The 17,173-nt window shown below is 46.4% G+C and overlaps 1 protein-coding gene and 1 pseudogene across 1 annotated transcript in view; both read left to right on the top strand.

The window, feature by feature from the left end:
• The window catches only part of POLR3K (RNA polymerase III subunit K), an 11,504-nt gene extending 5,413 nt beyond the window's left edge, over positions 1 to 6,091 (top strand). Inside the window, exon 3 of the mRNA XM_006146333.3 lies at positions 5,743 to 6,091. Within this exon, the coding sequence (XP_006146395.1) occupies positions 5,743 to 5,870 (128 nt within the window). The 3' untranslated portion in view covers positions 5,871 to 6,091. The remainder of the gene's footprint in view (positions 1 to 5,742) is intronic.
• An 8,648-nt stretch (positions 6,092 to 14,739) lies between these two features.
• LOC102500667 (DNA (cytosine-5)-methyltransferase 3A pseudogene) lies at positions 14,740 to 17,173 on the top strand (annotated as a pseudogene).

Genomic DNA, 17,173 nt, shown 5'->3' with positions numbered 1-17,173 from the left:
ATGAGTAAATGAAATTAAATAAATAATTCTTTTTAAAAAAGAATTATTTTTATTTGACTTTATTCATTTGTTTTATTTTAATTTAACCAGAGAGGGAGGGGGAGAGATAGAGAAAGTAAGAAAGGATGCCACCAAGTCCAAGATTCGAACTGTGGTCGGCCATGTGGGAGTCCAGTACTCTTAACCACCATGCCACCTGCTGGCTCCTAAATAATAATTCTTTAGGGACCAGCAGTTAGTGTAATGGCTATGTTGCTGAGCTCCCACGTAGTCAACCGCGGTGAGTCCTGGACCCGGTGGCGTAAACTCACACTGAGCACATGTGCGTGCATGCCCAAGATCCCGAGAGGAGAATGGAGAAGGGATTGGACTTGCTGGATCATATCGTAGTTCTATTTGAAGGTCTTTGAGGGATCTCCATGTTCTCCACAGTGGCTGGACCAATTTACAATCCCACCAACAACGTAGGAGAGTCCCCTTTCACCACATCCCTGCCAGCACTTGTCATTTTGTTTTGTTAATCTTCACCATTCTGACTGGGGTTAGCTAGTATCTCCTTGTACTTTTGATCTGCATCTCCCTTATGATGAGGGTGTTAGACATTTTTTCATGTGCTTTTTGGCTATTCATATGTCTTCTTTAGTTGTTTATTCAGCTCATTCTCCCATTTTTTAAATTGGATTAATCATTTTCTTCTGGGTAAGCTGCTTGAGTTCCCACTGTATTCTGGTTATCAGTCCCTTATCTGAGGCATAGTTAACAAAATTTTTCTCCCATTCTGAGGGTTATCAATTCACATTAATTACCTTATCCTTTACTGTGCAGAAGCTTCTTAATCTGATGTAATCTCATCTGTCTGTTTTGGGGATTACTGCCTGTGTTTTGAGGGTCTTGCTTAAGAAGTCTTTACATATTCCAGTGTCTCTCAGAGTTTCCCCAGTGTTTTTCACCAGTAGTTTTATAGTTTGAAATCTTAGATTTAGATCTTTGATCCACTTTGAGTTGATTTTTGTTAGTGGTGACAGATAAGAGTTCAGAGTCATCTTTCTGTAGGTGGATACCCATTTTCTCCAGCATCATTTGCTAAAGATGTTTTCCTTTTCCCACTGGACTGTCTGGTCCCCTTTGTCAAAGGTAGTTGGCTGTAAGCTTCTGGGGTTCCTGCTGTGTCACTGATCCTCACGTCTGCTTTTATACCACTACCATGCTTTTTTTTGGGAGAGGTTTTTGTTATAGGGCGCATGCACTTGCCAGAAAGAGAGAGAGAGCGAGAGCGAGTAATCACCCTCTGGGAGTATGGCCACACCGCAATCCTTTCTCCTCTCCATTCTCTTCTTGGGATCTTGGGCACGCATACACACTCATCTGGTGTGAGTTTAAGCCACTGGTTCTGGAACTCGAACTGTGTTCGACTACATAGGAGTCCAGCTACATAGCCATTACGCCATCTGCTGGTCCCAATACCATGCTGTTTTGATGATCACAGCTTTGTAGTAATATATTTTGGGGTCAGGAAGTGAGATGCCACCCACTCCACTCTTTTTTGCATAGGATTGCTTTGGCAATATGGAGATGGAGTCTTTTATGGTTCCTGATGAATTCTATGATTGCCTTTTCTAGATCTATGAAGAATGTATCTTGTAATTGTATAGGGATTGCATTCAATATATAGATTAATTTGGGTAGGATTGTCATTTTGATTATATTGATTCTCCCAGTCCAGGAACATGGGATGTCCTTTACTTCTTTGTGTCATTTTTAATTTCTTTTTAAAGATTTTCATAGTTTTCCTTATAGAGGTCTTTGACTTCCTTGGTTAGTTTTTTTTCTAAATATCTTAGACTTCTTGTGGCTATGGTAAATGGAATTGCATTCTTCAGTTCTGTCTCTGTCTGCTTGCTGTTTGTATGTAGAAATGCTATAGATTTTTGTAAGTTAATTTTCTACTGAGTCAATTTATTGTACGCATTTATTACTTCAAGAATTTTTTTGTGGATACTATTAGTTCTTCTATGTATACAATCATATCAGCAGCAAAAAGAGATCATTTGAGCTCTTCTTTCCCTTTTGGAATGCTTTTTATTTCTTTCTCTTGTCTGATCGCATTGGCTAAAACTTACAGTAGTATATTGAATAGGAGCAGAGAAAGTGGGCAGCCTTGTCTTGTACCGGTTTTTAGTGGAAAAGCTTTTAGCTTCTCCCCATTTAGTATAATATTAGCTGTAAGTATGTCATAAATGGCTAGGTATCTTACACTGTTTTTTTTTTTTTTTTTTAATAAGGTTTTTATTTTACTTTTTACTATTCTTTTTCTTTTAAAATAATTATTTACTTAAATTTTCATTTATTCATGAATTTATTTTAATTTGACCAGAGAGAGAGACAGACAGAATGAGAGAAAGTGAAAAACCCAGCCACCAGGTCTGGGACTTGACCTGTGGTCAGCCATATGGGAGTGTCCAGCACCTCAACCACCACGCCACCTGCTGGTCCCAGTATCTTACACTTTTTGTGTCTATTAAGACTTTCTGTGTCCTTCTGAGTCAATCTTGGGAGATTATATGTGTCTAGGAATTTGTCCATCTCATCCAAGTTTTCTTGTTTGTTGGCGTATAGCCACTCATTGTATCCTCTAATGATACTTTGAATTTTTATTATATCTGTTGTAATATTGCCTGTTTCATTGCAAATTTGATTTATCTGGCTCCTTTCTCTTTTCTTCTTAATTAGTGTAGCTAATGGTGTGTCAATCTTATGTATCTTTTCAAATAACCAGCTTTTGCCTTAATTTATTTTCTGTATAGTTTATTTTATATTTCATTTATTTCTGCTTGAATCTTTATTATTTCCTTCCTACTAGCATTTTTTTTTTTTATATATTTTTGTTGTCGTTTTTCAATTCCCTGAGGCCTGACTTAAGGCTGTCATTTTGCCACTTTTTTTTTTTTTGGAGAGTTTTTTGCTTTAGGGCACGTGCACTCACCAGACAAAGAGAAAGAGAGAAAGTGAGAAATCCCCCCCCAGGGGGAATGGCCACACCGCAATCCCTTCTCCTCTCTTCTCCTCTTGGGATCTTGGGCACGCACGCACACGTGCCCAGTGTGAGTTTAAGCCACCGGGTCCAGGACTTGAACCGTGGTTGACTACATGGGAGTCCAGCGACATAGCCATTATGCCAACTGCTGGTCCTGCCACCTTTTTTTTTTTTTTTTATGCCCACTAATTGCTGTGAACTTCCCTCTTATGACTGCTTTTGTGGTCTCCCATGGATTATGGAAAGTTGTATATCATCATTTATTTCCACGAATCTTTTGATCTCCTCCTTAATCTATTTGGTAGTCATGTAGTCATTCAGGAGTAGGTTATTTAGTTTACATATATTTGTGTTTTTCTAAGGTTTTTCCTGAAATTAATATCAAGTTTAATTCCATCATGGTCAGAAGATGCTGGATATAGTTTCTACGCCTTTGAGTCTATAGAGACTGGCTCTGTGCCCCATGGTAGTCTTTGAGAAGGTACCATATAGAGCTGAGAAAAATGTATATTTTGTGATTTTGGGTGGAAAGCTCTATAGATGTCTGTCAGGTCTTGTCTGATCTATGGTATCACTTAGGTCCTATATCTCTGCTTATTTTCTGTCTCGTTGACCTGTCTGAAGGAGATAGTGGGCGCTGAGATCTCCCTGTCACAGTGTTACGGTCTCTCCTTTCAGGTCTAGCTCCTTCCTTCATGGATCTGGGTGCCTCCCGGATTGGGTGCATTTATGAGCGTTAGATCTTCCTGGAGAATTAGCCCCTTTACACTATATAATGCCCTTCTTTGTCTCTTACGTTTTTTGCCTTAAAGTCTATTTTGTCTGAAATCAGTATAGCTACTCCCACTCTTTTCCGGTTTCCATTTGCATGGAATATCTTTTTCCAGCCCTTTACTTTTAGTCTACGTATGTCTTTATCCATGAGATGGGTTTCCTGTAGGCAGCAAATGAGGGTTTCTGATGGTTTTATCCATTCAGCCAGTCTGTGTCTCTATTGGAGAATTTAATTCATTAACATTAACGTTATTATCGAAATTTCCAGGCTTGTCCCTAACATTAAGTTGACCATATTCTCGATTGTTTTATTGTTCTCTTATTTCTGTCTTTAGTATTTTTGGTATAATACTCTTTTCAGGCTGGAGAGGCAGAGATGGAGGTGTCTGAAACTGAAACTGTTCTGTCCTTTGTGAGGACAGAAGGAAAGGAGAGACAATAAGAGAAAGGCAGAGGAGGAAGGAAAGCTGTTTTTTTTTTTTTTTTTTAAAGTTAGAGGGGCCTGCAGGGTGGTGGTTGGGTGTATGCTGGACCCCCACATGACCGACCGCAGTTCATGTCCTGGACCTGGCAGCTTGCTTTCTCGCTTTCCTTCTCTTTCTCTCTTGTGCTGTCCCTCTCTGGTCAAATTGAAATGAATGAATGAATGAATAAAATTAAATAAAATAATTCTTTTTTTTTTTTGGAGAGGTTTTATTGCTCTAGGGCACGTGCACTCACCAGACAGACAGAGAGAGACATAGAGACAGAAAGCGAGAAATCACCCCCCAGTGGGGGGATGGTCACGCCGCAATCCCTTCTCCTCCATTCTCCTCTCGGGATCTTGGGCATGCACGCACACGTGCCCGGCGTGAGTTTTAAGCCACCAGGTCCAGGATGCGAACTGCGGTCGACTACGTGGGAGTCCAGCGACATAGCCATTACGCTAACTGCTGGTTCCCAATAAAATAATTCTTTTTAAAAGTAGCTAGAAAAGATGATAGAAAATAACAGGATAGAGAGGGATTTTTGCCTACCTTACTAATGCCTATGGTCAGGAAGTGGGGGCCCCAGGCTGGGGTCTTCACAGCAGTGAAGGTGGACCCAGGGGAGGGCAGGAAACGTAGAGATGGAGAGACCTGAAAACTTGAGAGTCGTTATTTACCTCTGTGTGGGGCTGACCGGGGTAATCTTTGCCGTCTATATTTCTTTCTCTTTTTTTTTTCCTTTTTGGAGAGCTTTTTGCTATAAGGCGCGTGTGTTCGCCAGAAAGACAGAGACAGAGAACAGAGAGTGAGAAATCATCTCCCCCCCCCCCCCGCGGCCAGACAATCCCTTCTCCATTCTCCTCTTGAGATCTTGGGCACGCACGCACATGCACCCGGTGTGAGTTTAAACCACCGGGTCTGGGACTCGAACCGCAGTCGACTACATGGGAGTCCAGCGACATAGCCATTACACCAACTGCTGGTCCTTGCTGTCCATATTTCTAACAACGTTCTATTCACAGCTACTTACCTAATCTCTAAGAAGACTGGGCTTTCCTTACAACTCTCTGACCCCTCACCAGAATCACTGTAATACACCATTCATAGCAGCATAGGCTTCCCCACTGTTTATTGCAGAACCATCTGAGCCTCCACCCAGTGCCCTGTCTCGGGTATTGTATCACAGCAGCACAAGTGAATTGAGGTGGTCGCCTTCCGTGTTATGTTTCCAGCTGGTCTTCAGCCAGATTTGAGAAGAAAAGCGAGACCCAAGGAGATGGCCACAGGTTTCGGTTCCCCAGTATTAGAGCACAGTGAGAATGACACTGCTGGTTTGTAGGGTTACCCTTGGCAAGGGAGACAGAGGAACAGAGTTTCCACCGCCTCAACCCAGTGTTGGAGCGAACACGACGAGCGTCAGGGTGTCGTTTTGTATCCTGTAGTCATTTGTTGGTTTTTCCCTTGCAGAGCCGTGCCCCAAATGTGAGCACCCTCGTGCCTACTTCATGCAGCTTCAGACCCGCTCTGCGGATGAGCCGATGACCACCTTCTACAAGTGCTGCAGCCCTCAGTGTGGACACCGCTGGAGGGACTAGGCCAGGCTGGAGCACCCTGCTGGGGTGTGGGAGTGTTTTTAGGGTATTTGCTGGTATAGGGGAAAGGAACCCTTTTGGCGTAGAAGGCCAGTGTGTCAGTCTAATCCTCTCTCTCTCTTTCTCTGGTGAGAGCACATGCCCTGTAGAAAATAATAATGGTGGGGTCCAGCAGGTGGTGTGGCAGTTAAGGGTGCTGGACTCTCACATGGCTGACTGCAGTTCAAGTCCCAGACCTGGTAGCTTGCTTTCTCTCTTTCTCACTCTGTCCTTCTCTGGTCAAATGAAAACAAATAAATAAATAAATAAAGTTAAATAAAAAATAATTCTTTAAAAAATAAAAAAATAATGGTGATAAATAAAGTAATTCTTAAAAAAAATAAATGTAGTCATCTGCCAGTCACAGTCAGTCACGTTGTTAATGTCCAAGCCCTGCAGGAAGGAGGCTCGCACCCTCCTGTGTAAGGGCCCGCTGGTCCACCCTTTACCCTTCCTGGACAACCGATGGCCGTCTACCTGCAGCCAGCTCTTTGTTTGCTTATTTTTGCTAAGATTCTTGCCATAGGGTGCTTGTGCTTGTCGGAGAGAGACAGAGAGACGGCAAGAGGGAAAGTGAGGAATCACCTCCGGGGAGAACTGCTGCACCTCAGTCCCCTCTCTACGCTTCCTGGCACCCTGGGCACGCACGCACACGCAACCAGTGTGAGTTCTAAGCCGTCAGGTCCGGGAGTTGAACCGCGGTCGGCCATGTGGGGTCTAGCACTTCAGACACTGTGTTACCAGCTGGCCCCCGCCCCCAGCCAACTCTCGAATATCCTAAGTGTTTATTGTGAGTGCATTTAAAGTTATTCTGAATATTTAATTAAAATGGAAAGTCTAATACTGCCTTCTCAGTGTTTCTTTTTTCTTTTTTTTTTTAAGAGTTTTCTTGCTACTTGGCATGTGTGCTTGGTAGAGAGACAGAGAGAGGGAGACAGAAAATGAGAAATCACTCCCCAGAGGGGATGGCCATGCTGCAATCCATTCTCCATTCTCCTCTCGGGATTTTGGACACTCATGCACACACACCCACCCAGTATGAGTTTCAAGCTGCTAGGTCTGGGACTCGAACCGTGGTCAGCCATGTGGGAGTCCAGTAATGTAACCATTGCACCATCTGCTGGTCCTCTCAGTGTTTTTAAAATAATTATTTAATTTAAAATTTTCAATGAATTTTTTTCAAGTCATTAATTAATTAATTCATTTACTGTTTAATTTGACCAGAGAGAGAAAGAGAGGGAAAGTGAGAAGTCAAACTGCCAGGTCTGAGACTTAAACCACAGTTGGCCATGTGGGAGTTCAGTGCCTTAGCCATCATGCCACCTACTGTCCTCTCAAATAATTATTTAATTTTACTTATTATTTTTTCAAACTTGCTATAGGACACATGCACTCACCAGAGAGAGACACAGAGAAAGAGAAAGTAAGAAAGCAAGCTGTCAGTTCCAGGTCTTGAACTGTGGTTGGCCATGTGGGAGTCCTGCACCTTAATCACCACGCCACCTGCTGGCCCCTGCCTTCTAGTGTTTAAATGCCTGGAGAAATAGATAGCAGGACCCAAATTACAGTGACCCACAAACTGACTACTAAAATATAAATAGGTCCAAGAAGTGTTAACAACCTGCCTGCAAGCTTTTTAAAAAAGAATTATTTAACTTTATTTATTATTGTTATTTTCCTGTTTGACCAGAGGGAGACAGAGAGAGGGAAAGTAAGAAAGCAAGCTACCACATCTGAGATTTGAACCATGGTCGACCATGTGGGAGTCCAGCACCTTTAGCCACCATGCCACCTGCCAGCCCCACAATTTTTTCTTTTTTTTTAAATAACTTTTTGCTTTTGGGTGTGTGCGTTCACTGGAGAGAGACAGTGAAAGGGAAAGTGAAAAATGACCCCTTGGGGGGACGGCCATTCCACAATCCCTTTTCCATTCTTCCGAGATCTTGGCACACATGCACCCAGTGTGATTTTCAAGCCACTGGGTCTGAGACTCAGATTGCAGTAGGTCATACATAATCGCTATGCCATTTGCTGGCCCCAGTGTTACACAATTAAAAAAAATATTCCTGGGGCCAGCAGTTGGTGACGTGGTTAAGGGTGCTGGACTCCCACATGGCTGACTGTGGTTCAAGTCCTAGACCTGCTGCTGGTTTTCTCACTTTCCCTCTCTCTTTCTCTCTCTCATTCTATCCCTCTCTGGTCAAATTAAAATACATATGTAGCGGGGCCGGCAGGTGGCGTGCTGGTTAAGGGCAGTGGACTCCCACATGGCTGACCATGGTTCAAGTCCCAGACCTGGCAGCTTGCTGTCTCGCTTTCCTTCTATCTTCTCTCTCTCCTTTCTCTCGTCAAATTAAAAACAAATGAAAGTAAATAAATAGGGGCCAGCATATAGCATAGTGGTTGTGTTGCTGGACTCCCACATGGCCAACTGTGGTTCCAGTCCTGGACCTGGTGGCTTGAAACTCACGCTGGGCACATGCGCACACGTGCCCAAGATCCCGACAGGTGAATGGAGAAGGGGGTGTGGTGTGGTCATCCCCCTGGGAAGCGGTTTCTCACTTTCCCCTCTCACTGTGTCGCCTCCCTCTCCAGTGAGTGCACGCATCCTAAGGCTAAAACCTCTAAAAACAAATCAATAAACAAAATTAAAGAAAATAATTTCTTTCTAAAAAGAAATATTCTTGGGGGCCAGCAGGTGGCGTAGTGGTTAAGGCGCTGGACATTCCCACATGGCCAACCACAGTTTTGAGTCCCAGACCTGATGGCTGGCTTTCTCACTTTCTCTCTCTTTCTGGTCAAAATAAAATAAAATGAATAAATAAATTAAGTAATTTTTAAAAAAGAAATATTCCCAACCATATTCAGCTTATAAGCAAAGTGATGTATAGTGATTAAATGTATAAAAAAGAAAATAAGGAAAATGGACAAACCATTCTTAGCTGATAGTTTTTCTTTTAAGGTTTCTGCCATAGGGCATGTGTCCTTACTGGAGAGAGACAGGGAAAGTGAGAAGTCACCCCCAGGGATGATTGCCACATGGCAGCCCCTGCTCCTTTGTCCTGGGATATTAGTCACACACGCACAGGTGCCTGGAATGATTTTGAAGCCGCCAGGTCCAGGACTTGAACTGTGACTGGCCATGTGGGAGTCCAGCATCTTTACCACTGTGCCGCCTTGTTGACCCCAGCTGATGAGTTTTAAAAACCGTGGGCTGGGGGACCAGTAGATGGAGTATTGGTTACGTTGCTAGACTCCATATAACCAACCATGGTTGGAGTCCCAGACCTGGCGGCTTAAAACTCAGGCTGGCTGCGTGCATGTGTGTGCCCAAGATCCGGAGAGAATGAAATGGAAGGGACTGTGGTGTGGCTGTCCCCCAGCGTGATTTCTCACTTTCTGTCTGTCTGTCTCTTTCTTCAGTGAGTGCATGTACTCTCTAGCAAAAATCTCTCTTAAAAAAAAGCGGGGGCAGTGGGTGGGTCTGGCTCCCTGACCTGGTTATTGTAGTCAGATCCCACAAGGTCAACTATGTGACCTGAACCCTGGCCCCGGCCCTTGTAGCTTGAAACACATGCTGGGCGTGTATGCATGTGTGCTCAAAATCCCAAAAAGAGGCGGGGGGGAGTAGGGATTGTGGCGTGGCTATTCCCTGTGGGGGCTGTTCTCCTCTCCCCGTCTCTGTCTCTAGTGAGCACATATGCCTCTAGTAAAAACAAGACAGGAGAAATGTGGGCTGGAATGGGTCTATATAGTTCGCCGTCCCCTGCCCTGCCTCATAGGCTGTGACGGCGCACATAGTTCACACGTGAGTCCTTAGAACACGCTGACTGCCTGGTTAGTTGCTCCATGTTTGTTAGGTGTTTGCTGACCCCTGGTTACGTGCTCTTCTTTGAGTTTCTGCTGCCCGTCTTTGAACTTTTATTTTTTTTAATATATAATTATTTATTTTATTCATTCATTTATTTTGATTTGACCAGAGAGAGAGAAATATTGAGAAAGCAAGCTGCCAGGTCCAGGACTCGAACTGTGGTCAGCCATGTGGGAGTGTCCAGCACCTTAACCACCATGCCACCTGCTGGCCCCCGCTGCCCATCTTTGAGTGCTTTCCTATTTAGTGGGGTGGGCGGGGCTGCCACCCCTGCGCATCTCAGCTGCTCCCCTTACTTGAGGAAGTCCTTATGCTTTGACTTGTTTTGTGCACTGTTATGGTTGGTTCCTTTATATAAGATTTTTTTCACTTAGATACTTTCCCTTGATTCCTTTTTATAGTTTGTATTTCTCCTCTGGGACTCCCTGTCTGTATTGGGAACATACATCCTTTATACCTTGAGCATAGTTAGGGTTGCTGCTTTACAGCCTTTGCCTGGCTGGCCCTCTAGCACAGCAGTTAATCCCTGCACCTAGAAAGCCGGATCCCAGGGCCAGCAGATGGCGTGGAGATAAAGGCGACTAGACTCCTACATGGCCAGCTGCACAGTTCGAGCCCAGGCCCTGTGGCTTGAAAATCATGCCAGGTGTGTGTGCGTAGGTGCACAAAGTCCTGAGAGGAGATGGCAGAGAAGGAATTGTGGCACGGTTATACCCTTGTTGGGTGTTTTCTCACTTTCCTTCTTCTGGTCTCTGTCTCCCTCGAGAACACATGCACCCTATAGCAAAATCTAAAAAAAATAAAGCTGGATCCCACATGGCTGACCATGGTCGGAGCCCTAGCCCTGGCACCTTGAGAAACACCAGATGTTGTGCATGGGTCCCCAAATCATCCACAATGGGGAGATGTAGGAAAAAGGACGGTGTGATCACGCCTTACGGGGGCATGTGCCCTTGTGAGCGTGTACATGCTGTGGTGATAATCACAGAAAAGAAAGCCCTGCTCTCTCCTACTTGGCCCTGGAAGTCGGCATCCACTGGCTGTGTTTCCATTTGGTGTAGTTTCTTCAGTGAGTGCATGTACTCTCTAGCAAAAATCTCTCTTAAAAAAAAGCGGGGGCAGTGGGTGGGTCTGGCTCCCTGACCTGGTTATTGTAGTCAGATCCCACAAGGTCAACTATGTGACCTGAACCCTGGCCCCGGCCCTTGTAGCTTGAAACACATGCTGGGCGTGTATGCATGTGTGCTCAAAATCCCAAAAAGAGGCGGGGGGGAGTAGGGATTGTGGCGTGGCTATTCCCTGTGGGGGCTGTTCTCCTCTCCCCGTCTCTGTCTCTAGTGAGCACATATGCCTCTAGTAAAAACAAGACAGGAGAAATGTGGGCTGGAATGGGTCTATATAGTTCGCCGTCCCCTGCCCTGCCTCATAGGCTGTGACGGCGCACATAGTTCACACGTGAGTCCTTAGAACACGCTGACTGCCTGGTTAGTTGCTCCATGTTTGTTAGGTGTTTGCTGACCCCTGGTTACGTGCTCTTCTTTGAGTTTCTGCTGCCCGTCTTTGAACTTTTATTTTTTTTAATATATAATTATTTATTTTATTCATTCATTTATTTTGATTTGACCAGAGAGAGAGAAATATTGAGAAAGCAAGCTGCCAGGTCCAGGACTCGAACTGTGGTCAGCCATGTGGGAGTGTCCAGCACCTTAACCACCATGCCACCTGCTGGCCCCCGCTGCCCATCTTTGAGTGCTTTCCTATTTAGTGGGGTGGGCGGGGCTGCCACCCCTGCGCATCTCAGCTGCTCCCCTTACTTGAGGAAGTCCTTATGCTTTGACTTGTTTTGTGCACTGTTATGGTTGGTTCCTTTATATAAGATTTTTTTCACTTAGATACTTTCCCTTGATTCCTTTTTATAGTTTGTATTTCTCCTCTGGGACTCCCTGTCTGTATTGGGAACATACATCCTTTATACCTTGAGCATAGTTAGGGTTGCTGCTTTACAGCCTTTGCCTGGCTGGCCCTCTAGCACAGCAGTTAATCCCTGCACCTAGAAAGCCGGATCCCAGGGCCAGCAGATGGCGTGGAGATAAAGGCGACTAGACTCCTACATGGCCAGCTGCACAGTTCGAGCCCAGGCCCTGTGGCTTGAAAATCATGCCAGGTGTGTGTGCGTAGGTGCACAAAGTCCTGAGAGGAGATGGCAGAGAAGGAATTGTGGCACGGTTATACCCTTGTTGGGTGTTTTCTCACTTTCCTTCTTCTGGTCTCTGTCTCCCTCGAGAACACATGCACCCTATAGCAAAATCTAAAAAAAATAAAGCTGGATCCCACATGGCTGACCATGGTCGGAGCCCTAGCCCTGGCACCTTGAGAAACACCAGATGTTGTGCATGGGTCCCCAAATCATCCACAATGGGGAGATGTAGGAAAAAGGACGGTGTGATCACGCCTTACGGGGGCATGTGCCCTTGTGAGCGTGTACATGCTGTGGTGATAATCACAGAAAAGAAAGCCCTGCTCTCTCCTACTTGGCCCTGGAAGTCGGCATCCACTGGCTGTGTTTCCATTTGGTGTAGGTCATGAGCCAGCCCCACGGCCTAGTCTTTGAGGGAACTGGATTCCATGTGACCAGCCATGTTCGAATTCTAGCCCTCAAGGCTTGAGAAACATGTCAGGCCTGTGTGCCTGCATGCCCCACACCTTAAAGGGATGGAGAAGTGGAAAGGAGGGTTGCAGTGTGACCATGACCCACCGAGGGTACTTTTTTCTCCAACCATGTCTCTGGCGAGCATGTACATCTTCTGGCAGAATTAATTTTAAAAGTATGGATCACATGGTTTCTTTGTAAGTCTAATAAATCAGTATTTAGCTTAGAGATTTTAAATGTTGTACATTGTTGAGACTGTGTTCGGTTATGTTTCTCTGGAGCTTTTTTTTTTTTTTAATTCCCATGAGGTGTGTGTGGTGGAAGCCATGCAGCCAACACGGGCAGAACATGGGGAGCTGCCTCTCATGTCTAAGCAAGGGTTGGCTGAGAAGAACTGGAAGCTGCAGCCACGAGCTCAAGGTTTCAACTGTGCTGTTGTACTGGTTTGTGCTTTCAATCTCTCTGCCATGGGCTTTACTGTCGTTACAGTACCCTGGTACCCCATAAGGGTAAAATAACACCCCCAGCCTTACTGTAACTTTTACAATAATCCTGAAGGAATGCAGATCCCTGACGGCAGTGAACGGGAATTGAACGGGAATTATTTCCATGAGACTCACCCCACCTGTCTGGAAAATGTCAATAAAGAATGCTGCACTCACTTCTACTGGGGATTACATAGATAGCATTAGAAAGGTTTGGGTTAGTGGAAAGCTACTAAATTGGTGAAACGACCTCAGTAGTTGGGAGAGGCTCAGGGGCTCATCCATGAGGTTCTGATACCCCAAACAAAGGCCATGAGTCACCTCTGATCTCAGGACAAGAAAAAATTGCCGCTCCCCTGAGCCACAGCCATTGTATAGAACAGCAGGTAGAGAGAGGGTCACAAGTACACAATAACCTTTAGGTCAGTCGTTAAGCTGCTTACCCCAGAGATAATATAGATATTCCACTTTAATATATATTAACCTTGTCTTTACTTAGCCAGATAGGATTTCCATCTAGACCTTTGTAATCCGGCAATCAGCTGCCACGCTAGCCTGAGGCTGAAGTTCTCAAGCTGGCCTGGGACTGAAGTTATCAAGATTCCTGAAAGCCCCCTCACCCAAAAGACCATTCCCGGTAATCAAGATCCAAGGAGAGAATGCACCAGACAAATGGACTCCCTCGCCCTGAGGATTGTGACTGTTTATACCTAAACAAAACAGAATCATGTTTTATGATTATTGTTCCTATGCTTTGAATACTTTACTTTTTAGAGTAAAATCTTTTACTTCCCCTCACCCCTCCTACTCCTGTAAAAATCCTTCAATAATAAATATGTATGTTTCCTAGCCATTGAGGCTGCAGCCTCGAGCTGACTCTGACTGTGGTCAGCTGAGAACATGCTGAAGGGCATCGAGGTCTCTGCCTGATTTCTTCTCGCCCACGTCACCTTTCTACGAACTTCAGCCCACCCTGGCTGGAGCAGGTCTCCAGCATGTGTGCGCTCACGAGAGAGAGAAAGCATCCCCCAGTGGAGTGTGGACATGTCACAACCCTTTCTCCATTCTCATCCTGTGTGGACCTGGGGCATGCACACTCATATGTGCCCAGTGTGTTTCTCAAACTGCTGGGGCCAGGATTCGCACTGATGTTGGCCACGTGGGATTTAGCTGGGATTCTGTTCTGGTTGTTTAACTTTGTTTTTTTTTCTTTTGGAGAGGTTCTTGCTATAGGATGCATGCGCTCACCAGAAAGAGACAGAGAGACAGAAAGCAAGAAATCACCCCCCAGGGGGGATGGCCACATCACAATGCCTTCTCCTCCATTCTCCTCTCGGGATCCTGGGCACACACGCACACGCGCCTGGTGTGAGTTTAAGCCGCTGGGTCCAGGACTTGAACCATGGTCAACTACATGGGAGTCCAGTGACATAGCCATTACACTAACTGCTGGTCCTGCAGGTTGTTTGATTTTAATTTGGGCTACTTGGGGTGGACCTGCATGTGTGTAGCTCAGGGTCACTTAGAGATCAGGGCAGGTGCAGGACTGGGGCCTCCCTCTAGCAGTCGTCTTTCCCCAATTCTTTCTTATTCAGCCCTTGTGGAGTCCACCTACCGAGGTCATGGTACAAGAGTGTGGCCTGCTGGCCTAATTCTTATTATTTTAACTATTGTATCATTTTATTAGGAATAATTCCAAATGGGTTATGAAAACTTACTGAGTTTGATGAATTTTTCAAAAACTTATCAAGATAGGTTTACCAATAAACAAGACATCAAAGCAACTGTCACATACTGGCAAAGAGCCAGGCTGATACCAAAAGCAACATGCAACATAAAAGAGAAACAAAGGAAGACAACCTGCTGAGTATTGAAAGCCATCTCAATATAAACTCTGCAACCAGCTCAGAACGAAACAGCTATCAAATCTAAATCATACTAAGAAAAAGGTAAATCTGACTGATGAAAAACTAGGACTTAATAATAGGGGAAAAATATGTTTCTCAGTTCAAGAGCTAAGTAGTGTCTTGGAGCATTTCCCTGGCTGATATAAGCAGTATTAGAAAATCTTTTTGGCAAGGGAGAGAAATAAATACAATGGAATGATACCTTTTTAAATCAGCAGACTGTCTCAGGAATGAGGAAGGCATCGATAAAGTAGAAAGGGGGTAACCCTAAACATTAACTGTGGTCTCAAAAGACATTTATTTAAAAGTGTCAATACCTGAGCTGGACTGCAGAGGGGCTGCACCTGGCCTTACGGGCTGAGAAGAGCGCCAAGGTCATTGCCGTAACGAATGCTGTGGAAGAGAACCAGGGCTCCCCGGAGGCTCAGGAGGTGGAGGACGCCAGCCCTCCTGTCATACAACAACCCACTGACCCAGCAACTCCCACTGTGGCAACCATGCCGGAGCCTGTGGGGGCTGATGCCAAGGACAAGAACACCACCAAGGCAGCCGGCGACGCGCCGGAGTACGAGGATGGCCGGGGCTTTGGCACTGGGGAGCTGGTGTGGGGAAAATGGCGGGGTTTTTCCTGGTGGCCGGCCGCATTGTGTCTTGGTGGATAACTGGCCAGAGCCGAGCAGCTGAAGGCACCTTTGGGTCATGTGGTTTGGAGACCGCAAGGTCTCGGTGTGTGTTGTGAAGCTGATGCTGCTGAACTTGTTTTGTAGCGCGTTCCATTAAGGCAACCTACAATAAGCAGCCCATGTACTGCAAAGCCATCTATGAAGTCCTGCAGGTGGCCAGCAGCCACGCAGGGAAGCTGTCACCAACATGCCATGACAGCGATGAGAATGACACTGCCAAGGCCGTGGAGATCATCAAACAGATGATCAAATGGGCCCTCGGGGGGTTCCAGCCCTCTGGCCCCAAGGGCCTGGAGCCACCCGAAGAAAAGACTCCCTACAAAGAAGTTTACACAGATGTGTGGGTTGAACTCGAGGCTGGTGCCTATGCACCATGCCACCAACCAAAAAGCCCCGAAAACTCCACAGAGAAGCCCAAGGGCAAGGAGATCACTGATGAGTGCACAAGAGAGTGACTGGTGTACGAGGTGTGCAGGTGCTGGGACATCGAGGATATTTGCATCTCTTATGGGAGCCTCAACGTCACCCTGGAACACCCTCTTCATCGGAGGAATGTGCCAAAATGGCAAGAACTGCTTCTTGGAGCGCACCAGCGCCATGACGATGGCTGCCAGCCCCACTGCGCCATCTGCTGTGGGCGCACGAGCGCTTGTGTGGGGACAGCCGCCGCAGGTGCTTGTGCGTGGAGCGTGTGGATCCCGGTAGGGCCAGGGGCTGCCCAGGCAGTTCTTAGAAAGACTCCTGGAACTGCTGTGTGTGGGCACAAGGGCACCTACGGGCTGCTGCAGCGGCGGGACGGCTGGCCCTCTTGACTCAAGATGTTCTTCGCCAATAACCACGACTTTTGGGTGGTTGACCCACCTGCACCAGCCGAGAAGAGGAAGCCCATCTGGGTGCTGTCTCTCTTTGATGGGATTGCCACAGGGCTCCTGGTGCTGAAGGACTTGGGCATTCAGGTGGACCCTCGGAGGTGTGCGAGGACTCTGTCACATGGGCATGGTGCCGCACCAGGGGAAGATCATGGACATTGGGTTTGTCGGCAGCGTCCTGCAGCAGCATATCCAGGAATGGGACCCATTCGATCTGGTGATCGGGGCAGTCCCTGTGATGACCTCTCGATCATCAACCCTGCCTGCAAGGAACTCTGCAAGGGCACTGGCCGGTCCAAGGAGGGAGGTGACCACCCCTTTTGGCTCTTTGAGAATGTGGTGGCCGTAGGTGTTAGTGACAAGAGGGACATCTCGTGATTTCTTGAGTCAAACCCTGTGATGATTGATGCCAAAGAAGTGTCAGCTGCACACGGCCCACTACTTCTGGGGAACCCTTCCTGGTTTGAACAGGCCGCTGGTGTCCACTGGGACTGATGAGCTGGAGCGGCGAGTGTCTGGAGCGTGGCCGAGTAGAGCCGAGTTCAGCAACGTGAGGACCATCACGGCCAGGTCGAACTCCATCGAGCAGGGCGAAGACCCGCATTTCCCCGTCTTCGTGAATGAGGAAAAGGACTGGTGCACTGAAATCGGAAGGGCGTTTGGCTTCCCTGTCCACTGTATGAACGTCTCCAACGTGGGCCGCTGGGCGAGGCAGAGACTGCTGGGTTGGTCGTGGAACGTGCCAGTCACCCGCCACCTCTTCACTCCGCTGTGTGTAGGGGATGGGGGCAAATGCAGGTAG

The sequence above is a fragment of the Tupaia chinensis genome, unplaced genomic scaffold (genome assembly GCF_000334495.1).
Source record: "Tupaia chinensis unplaced genomic scaffold, TupChi_1.0 Scaffold000178_1, whole genome shotgun sequence".
Taxonomy (NCBI): Eukaryota; Metazoa; Chordata; class Mammalia; order Scandentia; family Tupaiidae; genus Tupaia; species Tupaia belangeri.
Note: the sequence above shows the minus strand (reverse complement) of the source record. Positions and strands in the feature narration are given on the sequence as shown.